General features: G+C 32.2%; 1 protein-coding gene across 1 annotated transcript; it reads left to right on the top strand.

Annotated features, from left to right (window-relative positions):
• The first annotated feature begins 1699 nt into the window (after positions 1–1699).
• Positions 1700–11780, top strand: dolpp1 (dolichyldiphosphatase 1). The gene is made up of 8 exons (XM_051093893.1): positions 1700–1840; positions 5309–5409; positions 5495–5579; positions 7854–7953; positions 8187–8285; positions 8370–8498; positions 8598–8687; positions 10241–11780. Exons 1-8 carry the CDS (start codon positions 1765–1767, stop codon positions 10275–10277), a joined length of 717 nt encoding a protein of 238 aa, XP_050949850.1. The 5' UTR covers positions 1700–1764; the 3' UTR covers positions 10278–11780.
• Positions 11781–13770: the final 1990 nt, after the last annotated feature.

Below are 13770 nucleotides of genomic sequence, written 5' to 3'. Positions count from 1 at the left end.
GTTACTAGCATGTTGTTAGCATGATTAGCATGTTGCTAACATGTTGTTAGCATGATTAGCATGTTGTTAGCATGTTTTTAACATGATTAGCATGTTTGCTAACATGATTAGCATGTTACTAGCATGTTGTTAGCATGATTAGCATGTTGGTAGCATGTTGTTAGCATGATTAGCATGTTGTTAGCATGTTTCTAACACGATTAGCATGTTGTTAACACGATTAGCATGTTACTAGCACACTGCTAGCATGATTAGCATGTTACTAGCATGTTGTTAGCATGATTTAGATAGCTAGACAGATTAGAAATATTAGAAATATTACGGTGTGTTCACACGGGGCGTCAGCGTCAACGCTTCCCATTGACTTTGAATGGGTGACGTCAAGCGTTGCCGAAAAGAATTGTGGATCCGTCGGCCAATCAGGATCGCTCTATGCAAATACAGTAGCCAGGCGGCAGCCAATCACGTTCATCCTGTTCAAGAGCAGCAAACCGAGGATAAATTTTAAAATGGAGGAGAAACTAATTATTGCGGTGGGCAATCACCCGGTCCTTTATGATATATTTATGTTGAATGACAATGAAGCTGTATCCGAGTTTTTGTTGTTGAGTTCCTATCTAATTTCATTGGCTGACGCTGCTATGACCATGGCGTCAGTGCCAAACTTCAGCCACGCCTTCCGTCAAGCGTTGACGCTGACGCCCCGTGTGAACACACCGTTAGAGTGGAAGCTTAAATGAGTCTAAATGGATTAGAAATAGTACATAGAAGGGAAGCTTGATTGAGCCTCAAGGGATTCTGGGAGTTTGAAGAGTGTTGGCTCATTTGAACATTCCGTCAATGTAAGTCTATGGGATTTTTGGTGGTTTTGATAGTCTGGTTTACGAAAACCATAAACCGGATCAATCTGAAAAGATACAGCACACCGAGTCAGACCAGTCTGAAGGTCTGGGCCGAGTTTGGTGGTTCTAGCTTGAAAACTCTAGGAGGAGACAGATACCGAAATTTGGCTCAGAAGAAGAATAATAATATTCTTAAATAGTAGATCAGTAAGTTGGCTTTCTCAAACCTACTTAATAAATAAGATGCATCAAAAATAAAATACAACAAAAATTAAATTATACAAATCCAAGAGAAAGGACAACCTACATGCTTTCTTGTTTTTAACCAATTTTAAAGATTTGTATAAGAGTTTTACCTCACGCAACCATTGGATAAAGTTTAAGGTTTTGACCACAGACCTTATTTTATTCATATCTAAAACCTTTATTTTAAAAATCAATGGCTTGAATAAATTTGATTTATTTTCAGGTTAAAAAAAAGTTTTTGAATTCGTTTTATAAATGAATTATAAATATAATTTATAGATATTTTATATATTATAATTAAATTATTTACTTTTTTTTATTACATGTAAAAGTTTATCAAAAAGTATGTAATAATGGACCACACTGTGTGTGTGGCGCTGGTTGCCTTCACGTAGTTGATATCAATTGAAGAGGATCTCCCCATTCACTTAATTTTTCTTCTTTCATTTGAATAAATCCAATTTTCATATGTCCAGCCAAACGTTCTCTGATTGGTCCATCCCCTTAGCCACACGCCTCTGATTGGCCGACTGTTCCCGTGCAGATTTTTTTCCTTTGACAATGCGCTTGGTGAATGGCCGCGCGTCGTAGCAGCGTCCGGTGAATGTGATTGGTCGAACGCGTCGGGGCGTTTCATTCTGATTGGTTGACGACCGATGCCCGGTGTCCGGGTAAGATGGCGTCGGAAGAGCAGTGCTCGGCACCACCTCGATGGCGGTCGATATCCTTAACCCACGTAGAGTATCCGGCTGGTAAGAGCATCTTAAATCGTTGTTTTCCCCGCAAAGCCGTTCGCATCATCATACGACGGTTTATTCCCGCCGTGGCTTCTGTGGAACATCGCGCAGCTGAATGGACACGGCCAGGGCTGGGTTGCCAAATAGTGCGCTCGCGTTACACAGCGCGTTCTGCCCGCTGCCAAATAGTGCGCTTGTGTATTGCGCATGCGCGATGGTCCTGTACGCTCCCTAGTTCACTACACCGGGAGACCCTTATTCAGTTTCTTTGAGTATTCATGGCTTATTGTTAAAACATGCATCTGATTTAAGCTTGAATCAACAAGCCTTTGACCAATAGTAGCATTAGATGCAGGTGGTTGCGTCTAAATCAAGCACGTGAGACCCAACTGCTCCTGTAAGTTTCAGGCAAGACTCGTGGCTTTGGTGGGTTAATCCAGTTCATTCCCGGTTGCATCACACCCTTTCTGGGTCCTGTCGTTCTTGAGGGTCTCCCTGGATTTGCAAGTTCATAAACTGACCCCAAAACCCTGGAACACGTCAAAGCTAGTCAAAAATGTACTGCGCTAATGGCAAACACAGAAACGCTACGGGATACGAAGAAAACCAAGAACATCTTCCGTGTTTAAACTGCGTTTGCATCTAAAATAGTCATGCATGGTGCATTAGATGGTAAAACGTGCCTGTATAGGTATGCATGAGTTAAAGCAAGCCTGTATGTGCAATTTGGCAAATGCAACCAGTCTTTATATTTATGCATATAATAGAAATGCTACTCTATTGGTTGTGAAATGGCCCACATTTAGTACTTTATGCTCAGGGGAAGGTTTTAAATACAATCCGTGACAGTTCTTCTGGAATTCTCTGCCATGCATGGACTAATCTTTAGGATAGTTAATTAGTAATTCCTGCACTTTCTCTGATTATAGTTTGAATTAGCTGTTTTGCAATTCATGACCTCGTTTTTTGTATTTTTATTATGCTTTTCCCCCGCTATTTAAAGAAATATTTTCTCATTTTTATTTATAGTGTTTTATTAAAATCACAGGATTGACAAGCAAAGAGAGGAAACTGGGTTTTTACTAATTATGTGAAACATTACTACAAAAACTTTCATAAAGTGCCTTTTAACAGTGTTGCGTCAGCAAGGTTTTTAAAATGTTTTTGAAGGAAATCTAATTTTTGTACCTATTTACCTGAATTTGTTTAATCAGAAGTACAGTGAACATTTTATTTTATATGTTTTATTCTGGATTTTATCCTACTTTATATTTAAAATGTTGGAAAAAGCATAAAAAAAATAATATGAATTTACTGGATCAGAAATACGGTTAACATTTTATTTTATTTTGAATTTTATCCTGCTGTATATTTAAAAAGTTTATAAAAATCGTAAAAAAATCTATTTGTCTGAATTTGTTTGATCTGTTTTCACACTTGTACAATCTAACCGCTATAAAATGTAATTAAGCAGGTAATATTTTTAATATTTAAAATAATGAAATAAAATAACCTAATAACTTACCAACATATTTATGAATACATTTGCATAATGACTTACTGTTTTATGCGGTAACTGTATTGTGATTATGTCTACTGATTACTCAAAATATATTTGTTTTAAAAAGTTGGGGAAAATCCATTTATCTGAATTTATTTGATCAGAACTACAGTGAACATTTTATTTTTTTATTCTGGATTTTATTCTGCTTTATATTTAAAATGTTGGAGAATCATTAAAACTATTTATCTGACTTTATTTGATCAGAAATACAGTCAACATTTTATTATATATTTTTTATTCTGGATTTTCTTCTGCTTTATATTTAAAAAGTTGGGAAAGTCATATAAAATTGTCTGAATGTATTTGATCAGAAATACAGTCAACGTTTTATTTTGTGTTTTTTATTCTGGATTTTATCCTGTTTTATATTTAAAAGGTTGGGTAAATCATAAAAAATGTTTATCTGAATTCATTTGATCAGAAATACAGTGAACATTTTTTGTTTTTTATTCTGGATTTTATCCTGCTTTATATTTAAAAAGTTGGGAAAATCATACAAAAATCTATTAATCTGAATTTATTTGATCAGAAATACAATAACATTTTATTTCATATTTTTTATTATGGATTTTCTTCTGCTTTATATTTAAAAAGTTGGGAAAGTCATATAAAATTATCTGAATGTATTTGATCAGAAATACAGTGAACATTTTATTTTAGATTTTTTTTTTTTTTTTTTTTTTTTTTTTTTTTTTTTTTAATTGGATTTTATCTTGCTTTATATTTATTCTTGATTTTACCCTGCTTTATATTTAAAAAGTTGGGGAAATCATAAAATCTATTAATCTGAATGTATCTGATTAGAAATACAGTGAGTGAACATTTTATTTTATATTTTTTATTCTCGATTTTATCCTGCTTTAAAAAGCTGGGAAAGTCATAAAAATCTATTTATCTGAATTGATTTGAACAGAAATGCAGTGAACCTTGTCTTTTATGTTTTTTTTATTCTGGATTTTATTCTGCTTTATATTTAAAATGTTGGAAAATCATTAAAACTATTTATCTGAATTTATTTGATCAGAAATACAGTGAACATTTTATTTTGTGTTTTTCATTCTGGATTTTATCCTGTTTTATATTTAAAAGGTTGGTTAAATCATAAAAAATGTTTATCTGAATTCATTTGATCAGAAATGCAGTGAACATTTTTTGTTTTTTATATTCTGGATTTTATCCTGCTTTATATTTAAAAAGTTGGGGAAATCATAAAATCTATTAATCTGAATGTATTTGATTAGAAATACAGTGAGTGAACATTTTATTTTACATTTTTGATCCTGCTTTATATTTAAAAAGTTGAGAAAATCAAAAAAAAAAAAAAATTATCTGAACTTGTTTGATCAGAAATGCAGTAAACGTTTTATTATTATTATTTTTTTATTCTGGATTTTATCCTGCTTTAAAAAGCTGGGAAAGTCATAAGAAATCTATTTATCTGAATTTATTTGAACAGAAATACAGTGAATATTTTCTTTTATGTTTTTTATTCTGGATTTTATCCTGCTTTATATTTAAGATGTTGGTAAAATTATAAAAAAAAAAAAAAATTATATCAGAAATACAGTAAACCTTTTATTTTATATTTTTTTATTTTGGATTTTATCCTGCTTTATATTTAAAAAGTTATGAATATCCTTCATAACTTGAATAGTTGAATATCCTGGGTTGACATAGTGTGAATGCACCGTTTAATTCAATTAGTGTCCATTTATCATCTTATCTTATAAATAAACAATTTTTATATTTTAATCCAAGTTTGTATAAATATATCTGACTTTTTGGCAGTTTTCTTTAATAAGTCAATTGCAAACCGCAGAGTAGCTGTTCTGAACAGAGCCTTAGTTTGTTTTGACAGGCTCCGAGTGCAAAAAAGAAGGACTCCAATTTGCTAAATCTTACCCTGTTTGTTTGTCCAGGTGATCTGACGGGGCAGGTATTGGCCTGCATGAGCCTGTTACCCATCGCGATCCTCGTCGGATTCGTCACTCTGATCGTCTTCAAGCGAGAGCTACATACGGTGAGCCACATGATGCGCACACCAGCAGGGTATAGGATCAAATCCCGAACCGCTTTTCATCCCTAATGTGCGTTCTCTCTCCCAGATCTCTTTTTTTGGGGGTTTGATCATGAACGAGGGGCTAAACTGGCTGCTCAAACACATTCTACAGGAGCCTCGGCCGTGTGGAGGTTAGTCATGTCAATGTCAGCTTGTTTGTTTAAATGAATTGTCATACATCATTACAGGAGAATTGGAGTTTAGAGGCGGTGTGACTGCCATGTGAGTTTTTCCGCTACAAAACAAACTGTGCTTTATTGATTTACGTGTCGGCCAGACGGTCTGTGTAGGCGTTTTTCTTGGCCAGGATAGTCTGCAAAACTGGACCAGACTTTATACCAATAGAGACAATACTGGCAAGAACGTGCTCAGAAACACAATGGGTAGTTTGTGAACTAACCCTGGGGCTTGACCTGCAACCTGTCAGTTACCAGCACAAATCGTTAACCTTTAGTGAGGTTTAATGAGATCAGCCGAGTGCAGTCGACCTAGTTTGTATTTTGGGAGTCGAAAAACAAAAAGCACCTGCAATCTGTTAAAAACAACTTGTTCTTGCTAATGGAAGACATGCGAAAATAACACAATTAGTAGTACATGCTTGGTTTTGTTCAAAGAACACATTCAAACACATTGTTAATTTAGCTTAGCAATATTAATACAATGTTGTTTTAGTATCATTGATATACTATTGTATTTCTTGCTTATATTGTGAAATAAATTTTATATTTACATTTGCTGTTTTTACTTTTTAGTCATTTTTTGTTGTGTTTTTGGCATTTTTATTAGTTTTTCTTTTTTAGTGTCTGTATAGTTTTATTAAATTTAATTTATTAGTTGTAGTTTTAGTTTTAGATATGTGTTAGTACTTCAAGTTAAACTGAATGAAAATTAAAAATGCTGTCTTGGCAATTTTCATTCAGTACAGTTGATGTCAAAAGTTTACATACACCTTGCAGAATCTGCAAAATGGTTAATTATTTTACCAAAATAAAAGGGATCGTACAAAATTCATGTTATTGTTTATTTAGTACTGACCTGAATAAGATATTTTTACATAAAAGATGTTTACATATAGTCTACAAGAGCATATAATAGTTGAATTTATAAAAAGTTTACATACGCTTGATTCTTAACACTGTATTTTTACCTGAATGATCCACAGCTGTGTTTTTTTGTTTAGTGATAGTTGTTCATGAGTCTGTTGTTTGTCCGGAACAGTTAAACTGCCTGCTGTTCTTCAGGAAAATTTTTCAGGTCCCACAAATTTTTTGGGTTTTCAGCATTTTTGTGTATTTGAACCCTTTCCTGAATTACTGTATGATTTTGAGATCCATGTTTTCACACTGAGGACAACTGAGGGACTCATATGCAACTATTACAGAAGGTTTAAACACTCACTGATGTTTCAGAAGGACAAACCATGCGTTAAGAGCCGGGGGGTGAAAACTTTTGAACAAAATGAAGATGTGTACATTTTTCATATTTTGCCTAAATATCATATTTTTGTTTCATTTAGTACTGCCCTTCAGAAGCTACAGAAGATACTTACATGTGTCCCAGAGTACAAGATGGTTAAATTTACCCTGATCTTTAAATTCCAAAAGTTTTCACCCCCGGCTCTTAATGCCTGGCTTTTCTTTCTGGAGCATCAGTGAGTGTTTGAACCTTCCGTAATAGTTGCGTTTGAGTCTCTCAGTTGTCCTCAGTGTGAAAAGATGGATCTCAAAATCATACAGTCATTCAGAAAAGGGTTCAAATTCACAAAAATGCTGAAAAACCAAATAATTTGTGGAAGGAAGGATTTTTCTGAAGAACAGCAGGCAGTTTAACTGTTCAGGACAAACAAGAGACTCATAAACAACTATTACTAAACCAAAAAACCCACAGCTGTGGATCATTCAGGTAACAATACAGTATTAAGAATCAAGTGTATGTGTATGTAAACTTTTGCACAGGTTCATTTTTATAAATTCAACTACTATTTTCTCTTGTGGACTAAATGTCTTTAATGTGAAATATCTTATTCAGGTCAGTAGTAAATAAAAATTAACATGCTTTTTGTATAATCCCTTTTATTTTGGTAAAATAATAAACATTTTGCAGAGTCTGCAAGGTGTGAGTAAACTTTTGACCTCAACTGTATGGTGTGGAAACATTTGCAAGAAACAACAAGTAATACTTTGATTTAAATTTGAACTTTTGAAACTTTTGAAATTTGAAAACTGAACTTTTTTTTTTTTTTTAATTTTTTTATTTATTTATTTATTTATTTATTTTTGGTAAATTTTATCAGATCTTAGTTTGGTATAACTCTTTATTACTTCACAAGCTGATTCGTAACTATTACCTGACTAGTCGATAACACTGTGCACATCTCTAATATTTTGTGAATTTGCTGTTAACAGGAGGTCACAGCTCAGTCACGACAGAGTACGGGATGCCTTCCAGTCACTCTCAGTTCATCTGGTTTTTTGTTGTATACTTTTTTCTTTTTCTTTATTTAAGGTAAGACTTTCTCTTAAAAATACAATAAAAAAGCAGAATTGTGAAAAATTATTACACTTTAAAATAACTGCTTTCTATTTGAATATTTTGTCAAATGTAATTTTCAGCATCATTGCTCCAGTCTTCAGTGTCACATGATCTTTCAGAAATCATTCTCATATGCTGATTTGCACCTCAAGAAACATTTCTGATATAAATATATATTTTTTATTGACTTTTGTCTTTTTCTCCAGAATGCATCAGACGAACAATGCCAGGTGTGTTGAACTGTTATGGCGACATATACTGTCCATCATTCTACTGGCTGTGGCTCTGTCCGTTTCATACAGCAGGTAAATTGTTTGTTTTTTCTTTAACCGAGTGCAGTAGTTAGTCTTGCTGTTTTATTGATGCATTGCTCATGTTTGTCCTCATAGAGTCTACCTCCTGTACCACACCTGGAGTCAGGTGATATATGGGGGTGTGGCCGGGGTGGTGATGGGAGTGGTTTGGTTTTTTATCACCCAAGAGGTTCTAACGCCACTCTTTCCCAAGATAGCAGCCTGGTAATGATGCAAGCACATGCACAGATGTTCACATATAAAGTCACTTACACATACACAGAGCTCTGTTTTAATGACCTGTGTTTCTCTTTCTCGTCTCAGGCCGATCTCAGAGTTTTTTCTGGTGAGAGATACGAGTCTCATTCCCAACATCCTGTGGTTTGAATACACAGTAACCAGATCAGAAGCCAGGTAAGCTTACTTACAGCATCTACTGCTACATTTCAGGTCGAGGGTATTTCATATGAGTCGTCTTGATTATTTTTATAGTCATTTTGTATTCCCTTTTGTAACTCAACAGCCCTAGTACACATTTTAAGCATTTGCCAGAGTCTTTTATCCAAAGCCTTATTCATTGCATTCAAGGCACAGACTTTTGAGTTGCCGTCAGATATTTCTGACATTTTTCAAAAAGAGTACAAAATAAAATCTTAAAATGAAGCTATTGACAGAAGGTATGCGCCACCCACACAAATGTTGTTGTGCAAAAGGTGAAAGTAAATGTTTTATGAGCTCTTATTTATTTATTTAAATGTTATTATTCTAGAAATAGTTTTCAGTTATTCTGTATTAACAAAATATGTATATTGTATATACAAAATATGTAAATAACAGCAGTTATTTCATTGTTTTCTACCTATAAACACAAAAATTATAAACAACAACAAAATCCTAACTATATATATATATATATATAAATAAAAAATAACTTATGTGTGTGTGTGTGTGTGTGTGTGTATATATATATATATATATATATATAAAATATAATTTTTTTTATGTATTTATTGTTTTATATTCTATTTTATAGTGTACAAAATAAGACTTGAAAGCCTTGTTCATGCGAAAGATGGAATTAATTGCAATTCATTTATTTTCTGTTATTTTATATTTTTTTTTATATTTTGTTTGCAATTCTTGGGACTAATTTGGGATATGTCTAAAACAGCTATTTCATTGTTTTGTAGTTATAAACAAAAGTTACGAACACAACCAATTGTAACTGTAAAATAAATATAATATTTTTTTATTTTTATTTATTTATTTGAAAAGAAATATTAATTAATTAAAATAAATATAAATTAATAAATGCATTAATTCGTTCATATAAAATATCTAATTTTTGGGAATAATATACCTTGGGTGTAATATATTGGGTTTGTAATTTTTATATTTATATATATATATATATATATATATAAACATGGCTTATGTATTAAAATAAATGTTATATGAGCTTGTTTGATTTTCATTTGTTTTGTAGGAAAATATATATATGATATATATATTAATGAAATAATGAATTAATTAACTAATTACCTAACTATTAATGTGAGGTTAACTTTGTAAGCTTCCATAAATTAAAGAGAAATATTTTATAATTTTTTTTTGCAAAATAACTTTACAGGTTAAGCTTGATGAATGCAGTTAGTATGACAATGTGTGTAAATAAAAAAAAATGAGAACCCACCACACTGTAGAAAGATATGAAAGCAAGACAAATCATTTCATAGTGATTTCACTTCCGGTGTGTCACAATTTTAATGGAAAGTTTCATATTTTTAGTGGGAAAATCTTGCCATGACAGGTTTGCATGAACCGTTTACAAACATTCTGGTATTTAAAATACTAAGTTAACTATAAGCAACTTGTTAGATTATAGTTTATGTAATAGTTTAACATGACTTTAAAAACACTCTGTAAACCTCTGACTTACACTTTTCTTTTGTCATCTTCCCATACAGAAACAGACAACGAAAGCTGGGAACGAAGCTTCAGTAAATTTTTGCGCAACCCAGTGCAAACTGACAGAAAGGACCACACACACACACACACACACACACACACAAATACAAACACACTGGAGTTTCATAGTCTGGACTGTTCTGGTTGATGTGAACGCGCAGAACAGTGTACTTGTGGACCAAAGGAGCGAGTTCGTATCGCAGACGTGACCGTTATCACACGACCCAACCGTTCGCACGACAACATGGCCTTCTCCTCCCCCGTCCTTAGGCTGCCCCTGCGTTCCTAATGCATGCGGACCGTGCAAGAGACAAAAAACTATTTAATGACAAATGTAATATATATTTTATTCATTACCGTTCACAGGGAACACACGCAGAAGGTGGGAAGAGGTGGAAGTGAACGAAAAAGTTTTACGACGCGACAAACTTATCAGCATGGCATTACTTTTATTTAAACGATGCGTTAAAGGAGCAGGGACAGGAATGCTGGGTAATAAACACAGGAGAGGAGGAGGAGGAGGGGAAGAGGAATGCAGAAACAAATGCAAACATGGATGAGGGTGGGGGGACGAAAATTGCTTTTGCTCGTTTGTGTATCTTAAAAGACATGAATACTCATCACAAAATATGTCCAGGTCACATTTCACCCCAAAATAATAAAAAAGAAATTCAAGCCTATTTTTAAGGGCATTTTTGTTTGCATTTGTGACATTTTCATAAGGGGCGAAGCATATTTAACATGTGTCCAGACATTTTTTTAATTCTCCATATTTTTGAATATTATGAAAATTGCTGCCATGTAAAAACTCTTAATGGTTTCATTTTCTTTTGGCAAAATAAATATTTATTTTTCAATTTTGAGGTGAAACATATGGAAGCCGATTCTGCCATGGAATTAAAAAAAACTTTTTATCTCACAGTTCTGACTTCTTTTTCTAAAAATTATATCTCACAGTTTTGCCCTTTTTTGTACAAATGATTAAATTCTGAGTTTATATCTCACAATTCTGATTATTTGTTAATATATTTATATTTTTTTGTTTTCTTTTATTTTGTTTAGATATTACAATTTCAACACTTGAAATCTTGGAATTCTGGCTTTTTTTTTTATTTATATGTCACAATTTTGACCCTCTTTTTTTTTTTTTAAGCAAATGAATAAAATCTATTGTGTATATTTTGCAATTCTTAGTTTATATCTCACAATCCTGCCTTTCTTTTTGCAACTTTTAATTTATATATTTAACTTTCAACACTTGAAATTTAGCAAATAAGAAATCCAAGATTTCCTAGTGTCAAAATGTAAATATTGAAACAAAAAAATGCAAAAAAAAAAAAATGTTTATATATTGCAGTTTCGACACCTGAAATCTTGGAATTCTGACTTTTTTTTTTAAATTATATGTCACTATATATATATATATATACATATAGCAATTTAATTTTGACACTATACACATTTTTTGTTTATATATTGCAATTTTGACTCTAAGAATTGCAAGTTATATCTCACCATTCTGAGTTTATATCAAACAATTCTCACTCTTTTCTTGCATCTTTGACTTTTCTTGCAGTTCTGAGTTTTGCAAGGAATTTGAAATAAGACAAAAGAATTGCAAGAAAAAAGTTTGAAATACCTGTTTTATTTTATTTTTTTATTCTTTGGCGGAAACGGGCTTCTGTAGAATTGTGACCCTGAGATTCTCTTGACAGGGTTATTCCTGTTAAAAATTGTAATGTAAACTAAAAGAATTTGCACTTTGTGAATTTGACTTTTAAACAAATCATATTAACACTATTTTTTTTTTTTTTTTAATAATTAATTGTTTCTGCTCTTTGCTTTCCCTTTTTGTTGTAAAGTTTGTCCACCGACAGACTGTTTCCCCCAAGCAGAATTGTTGCATTTGAATGTCTTGAGCAAAAAGGCATTGCAGAACATGGTGTTGTTTCAAATAGATCCAGATTTGTTTGTCTCAAGTGGTGCTGGGAACAAAATTAGGTCATGGGAACAAATTTAGTGCCTGTTTTTAGTCAAAATGATGTAGTACTTTTGTTTCAACCCCATTTGCATTATGCTGTGTTAGACTTGTGATCTAATAACAACTTTTTCAGATTTACTGGGCCTTTTCGATGTGCAGATGACATGCAAAAATAATAATTGAAACATCATTCCTTTTGGATGCAGTTCTGACAGGACAGGAAAAATAACCCTCCGCTTTTTATGTTAACATTTATTGCATTTTTTTTCTATTTCTGACCCATTTGTTTTTGATGTGGGCAGGATGTTTGACATCCCTGCTCTGATTTTCCCATAATTCCACTTTTGAGTATTTAAGGACGCCTTTGCAACTGCTACAACATGATTACGTGACAAACGGAAATATGAAAAGGACAAAAAATAATCAGAACCCAAACCTCAGGTGAACTCTAGCATGTACCGAGGCCTCTGTTCTTTTAGGATGATGTAGAATCTGTCTGTGACGAGGTGTTTATATAAAGGGAAGGGAGGTTATTGCATAATTCGATGATGATCCTCTCTTTTATCATGTGTAATTCATATCAGGCTGAATAAAAAACAAAATATGTTTATGTATGAATGTCGCCGTTCTTTGTGTCGGTCTGAGCAAATGTAAATGTTGATTTCTTGTGTTGTAGCAAAATTAATTTATTTAAAAATGGTATTATTTCTCTTTTGTAATTTCACATTTATTTAACAGATACAACACTGGTCAAAAGTTTTTGAACTGTAAGATTTTACATTTTTTAAGTCTCTTCTGCTCATCAAGCCTGCATTATATTAGCGAAAACAGTAATATTATGAAATATTTTTACTATTTAAAATAGCTGCTTTCTATTTGAATATATTTGGTAATTTATTCCTTTGATCAAAGCTGAATTTTCAGCATCAACACTCATTCAGAAATCATTCTAATATGCTGATTTGCTGTTCAAGAAACATTTATTACTGCTATAACTATTATTATCAATATTTAAAACAGTTGAGTACATTTTTTCAGGATTCCTTGATGAATGGAAATATCCAAAGATCAGCATTAAACTGAAATAATAAGCATTTGTAACATTATACATTATACCATTCAACAATTTGGACTCTGTTTAATTTTGTTAATAGAAATGAATAGTTTTATTTCGCAAGGATGCTTTAAATTGATCAAAAGTGATGATAAAGACATTTATAATGTTACAAAAAGATTTCTATTACAGATAAATGCTGTTTTTCTGAACTTTCTATTCATTAAAGATAAACATAGTAATAATAAATGTTTTTTGAACAGCAAATCAGAATATTAAAATGATTTCTGAAAGATCATGTGACTGGAGTGATTATGCTAAAAATTCAGCTTTGATCACAGAAGTAAATTACATTTTAAAATATATTCAAATAGAAAACAGTTACTTTAAATAGTAAAAATATACTGTTTTTGCTGTATTTTAGATTAAATAAATTCAGGCTTGGTGAGCAGAAGATAATTCTTACTGTTTAAAAAACTCTTGTCTGATAGTGT

The sequence above is a fragment of the Labeo rohita genome, chromosome 21, assembly GCF_022985175.1.
Source record: "Labeo rohita strain BAU-BD-2019 chromosome 21, IGBB_LRoh.1.0, whole genome shotgun sequence".
NCBI classification, from domain to species: domain Eukaryota; kingdom Metazoa; phylum Chordata; class Actinopteri; order Cypriniformes; family Cyprinidae; genus Labeo; species Labeo rohita.
This window is presented reverse-complemented; position numbering and strand designations above follow the sequence as displayed.

Coding starts and splice junctions, on each gene's coding strand:
- dolpp1 (XM_051093893.1), top strand. CDS start 1,765: ATGGCGTCGGAAGAGCAGTGCTCGGCACCACCTCGATGGCGGTCGATA. Junction 5,580..7,853: donor GGAGCCTCGGCCGTGTGGAG/GTTAGTCATGTC, acceptor TGCTGTTAACAG/GAGGTCACAGCTCAGTCACG. Junction 8,688..10,240: donor GTAACCAGATCAGAAGCCAG/GTAAGCTTACTT, acceptor CTTCCCATACAG/AAACAGACAACGAAAGCTGG.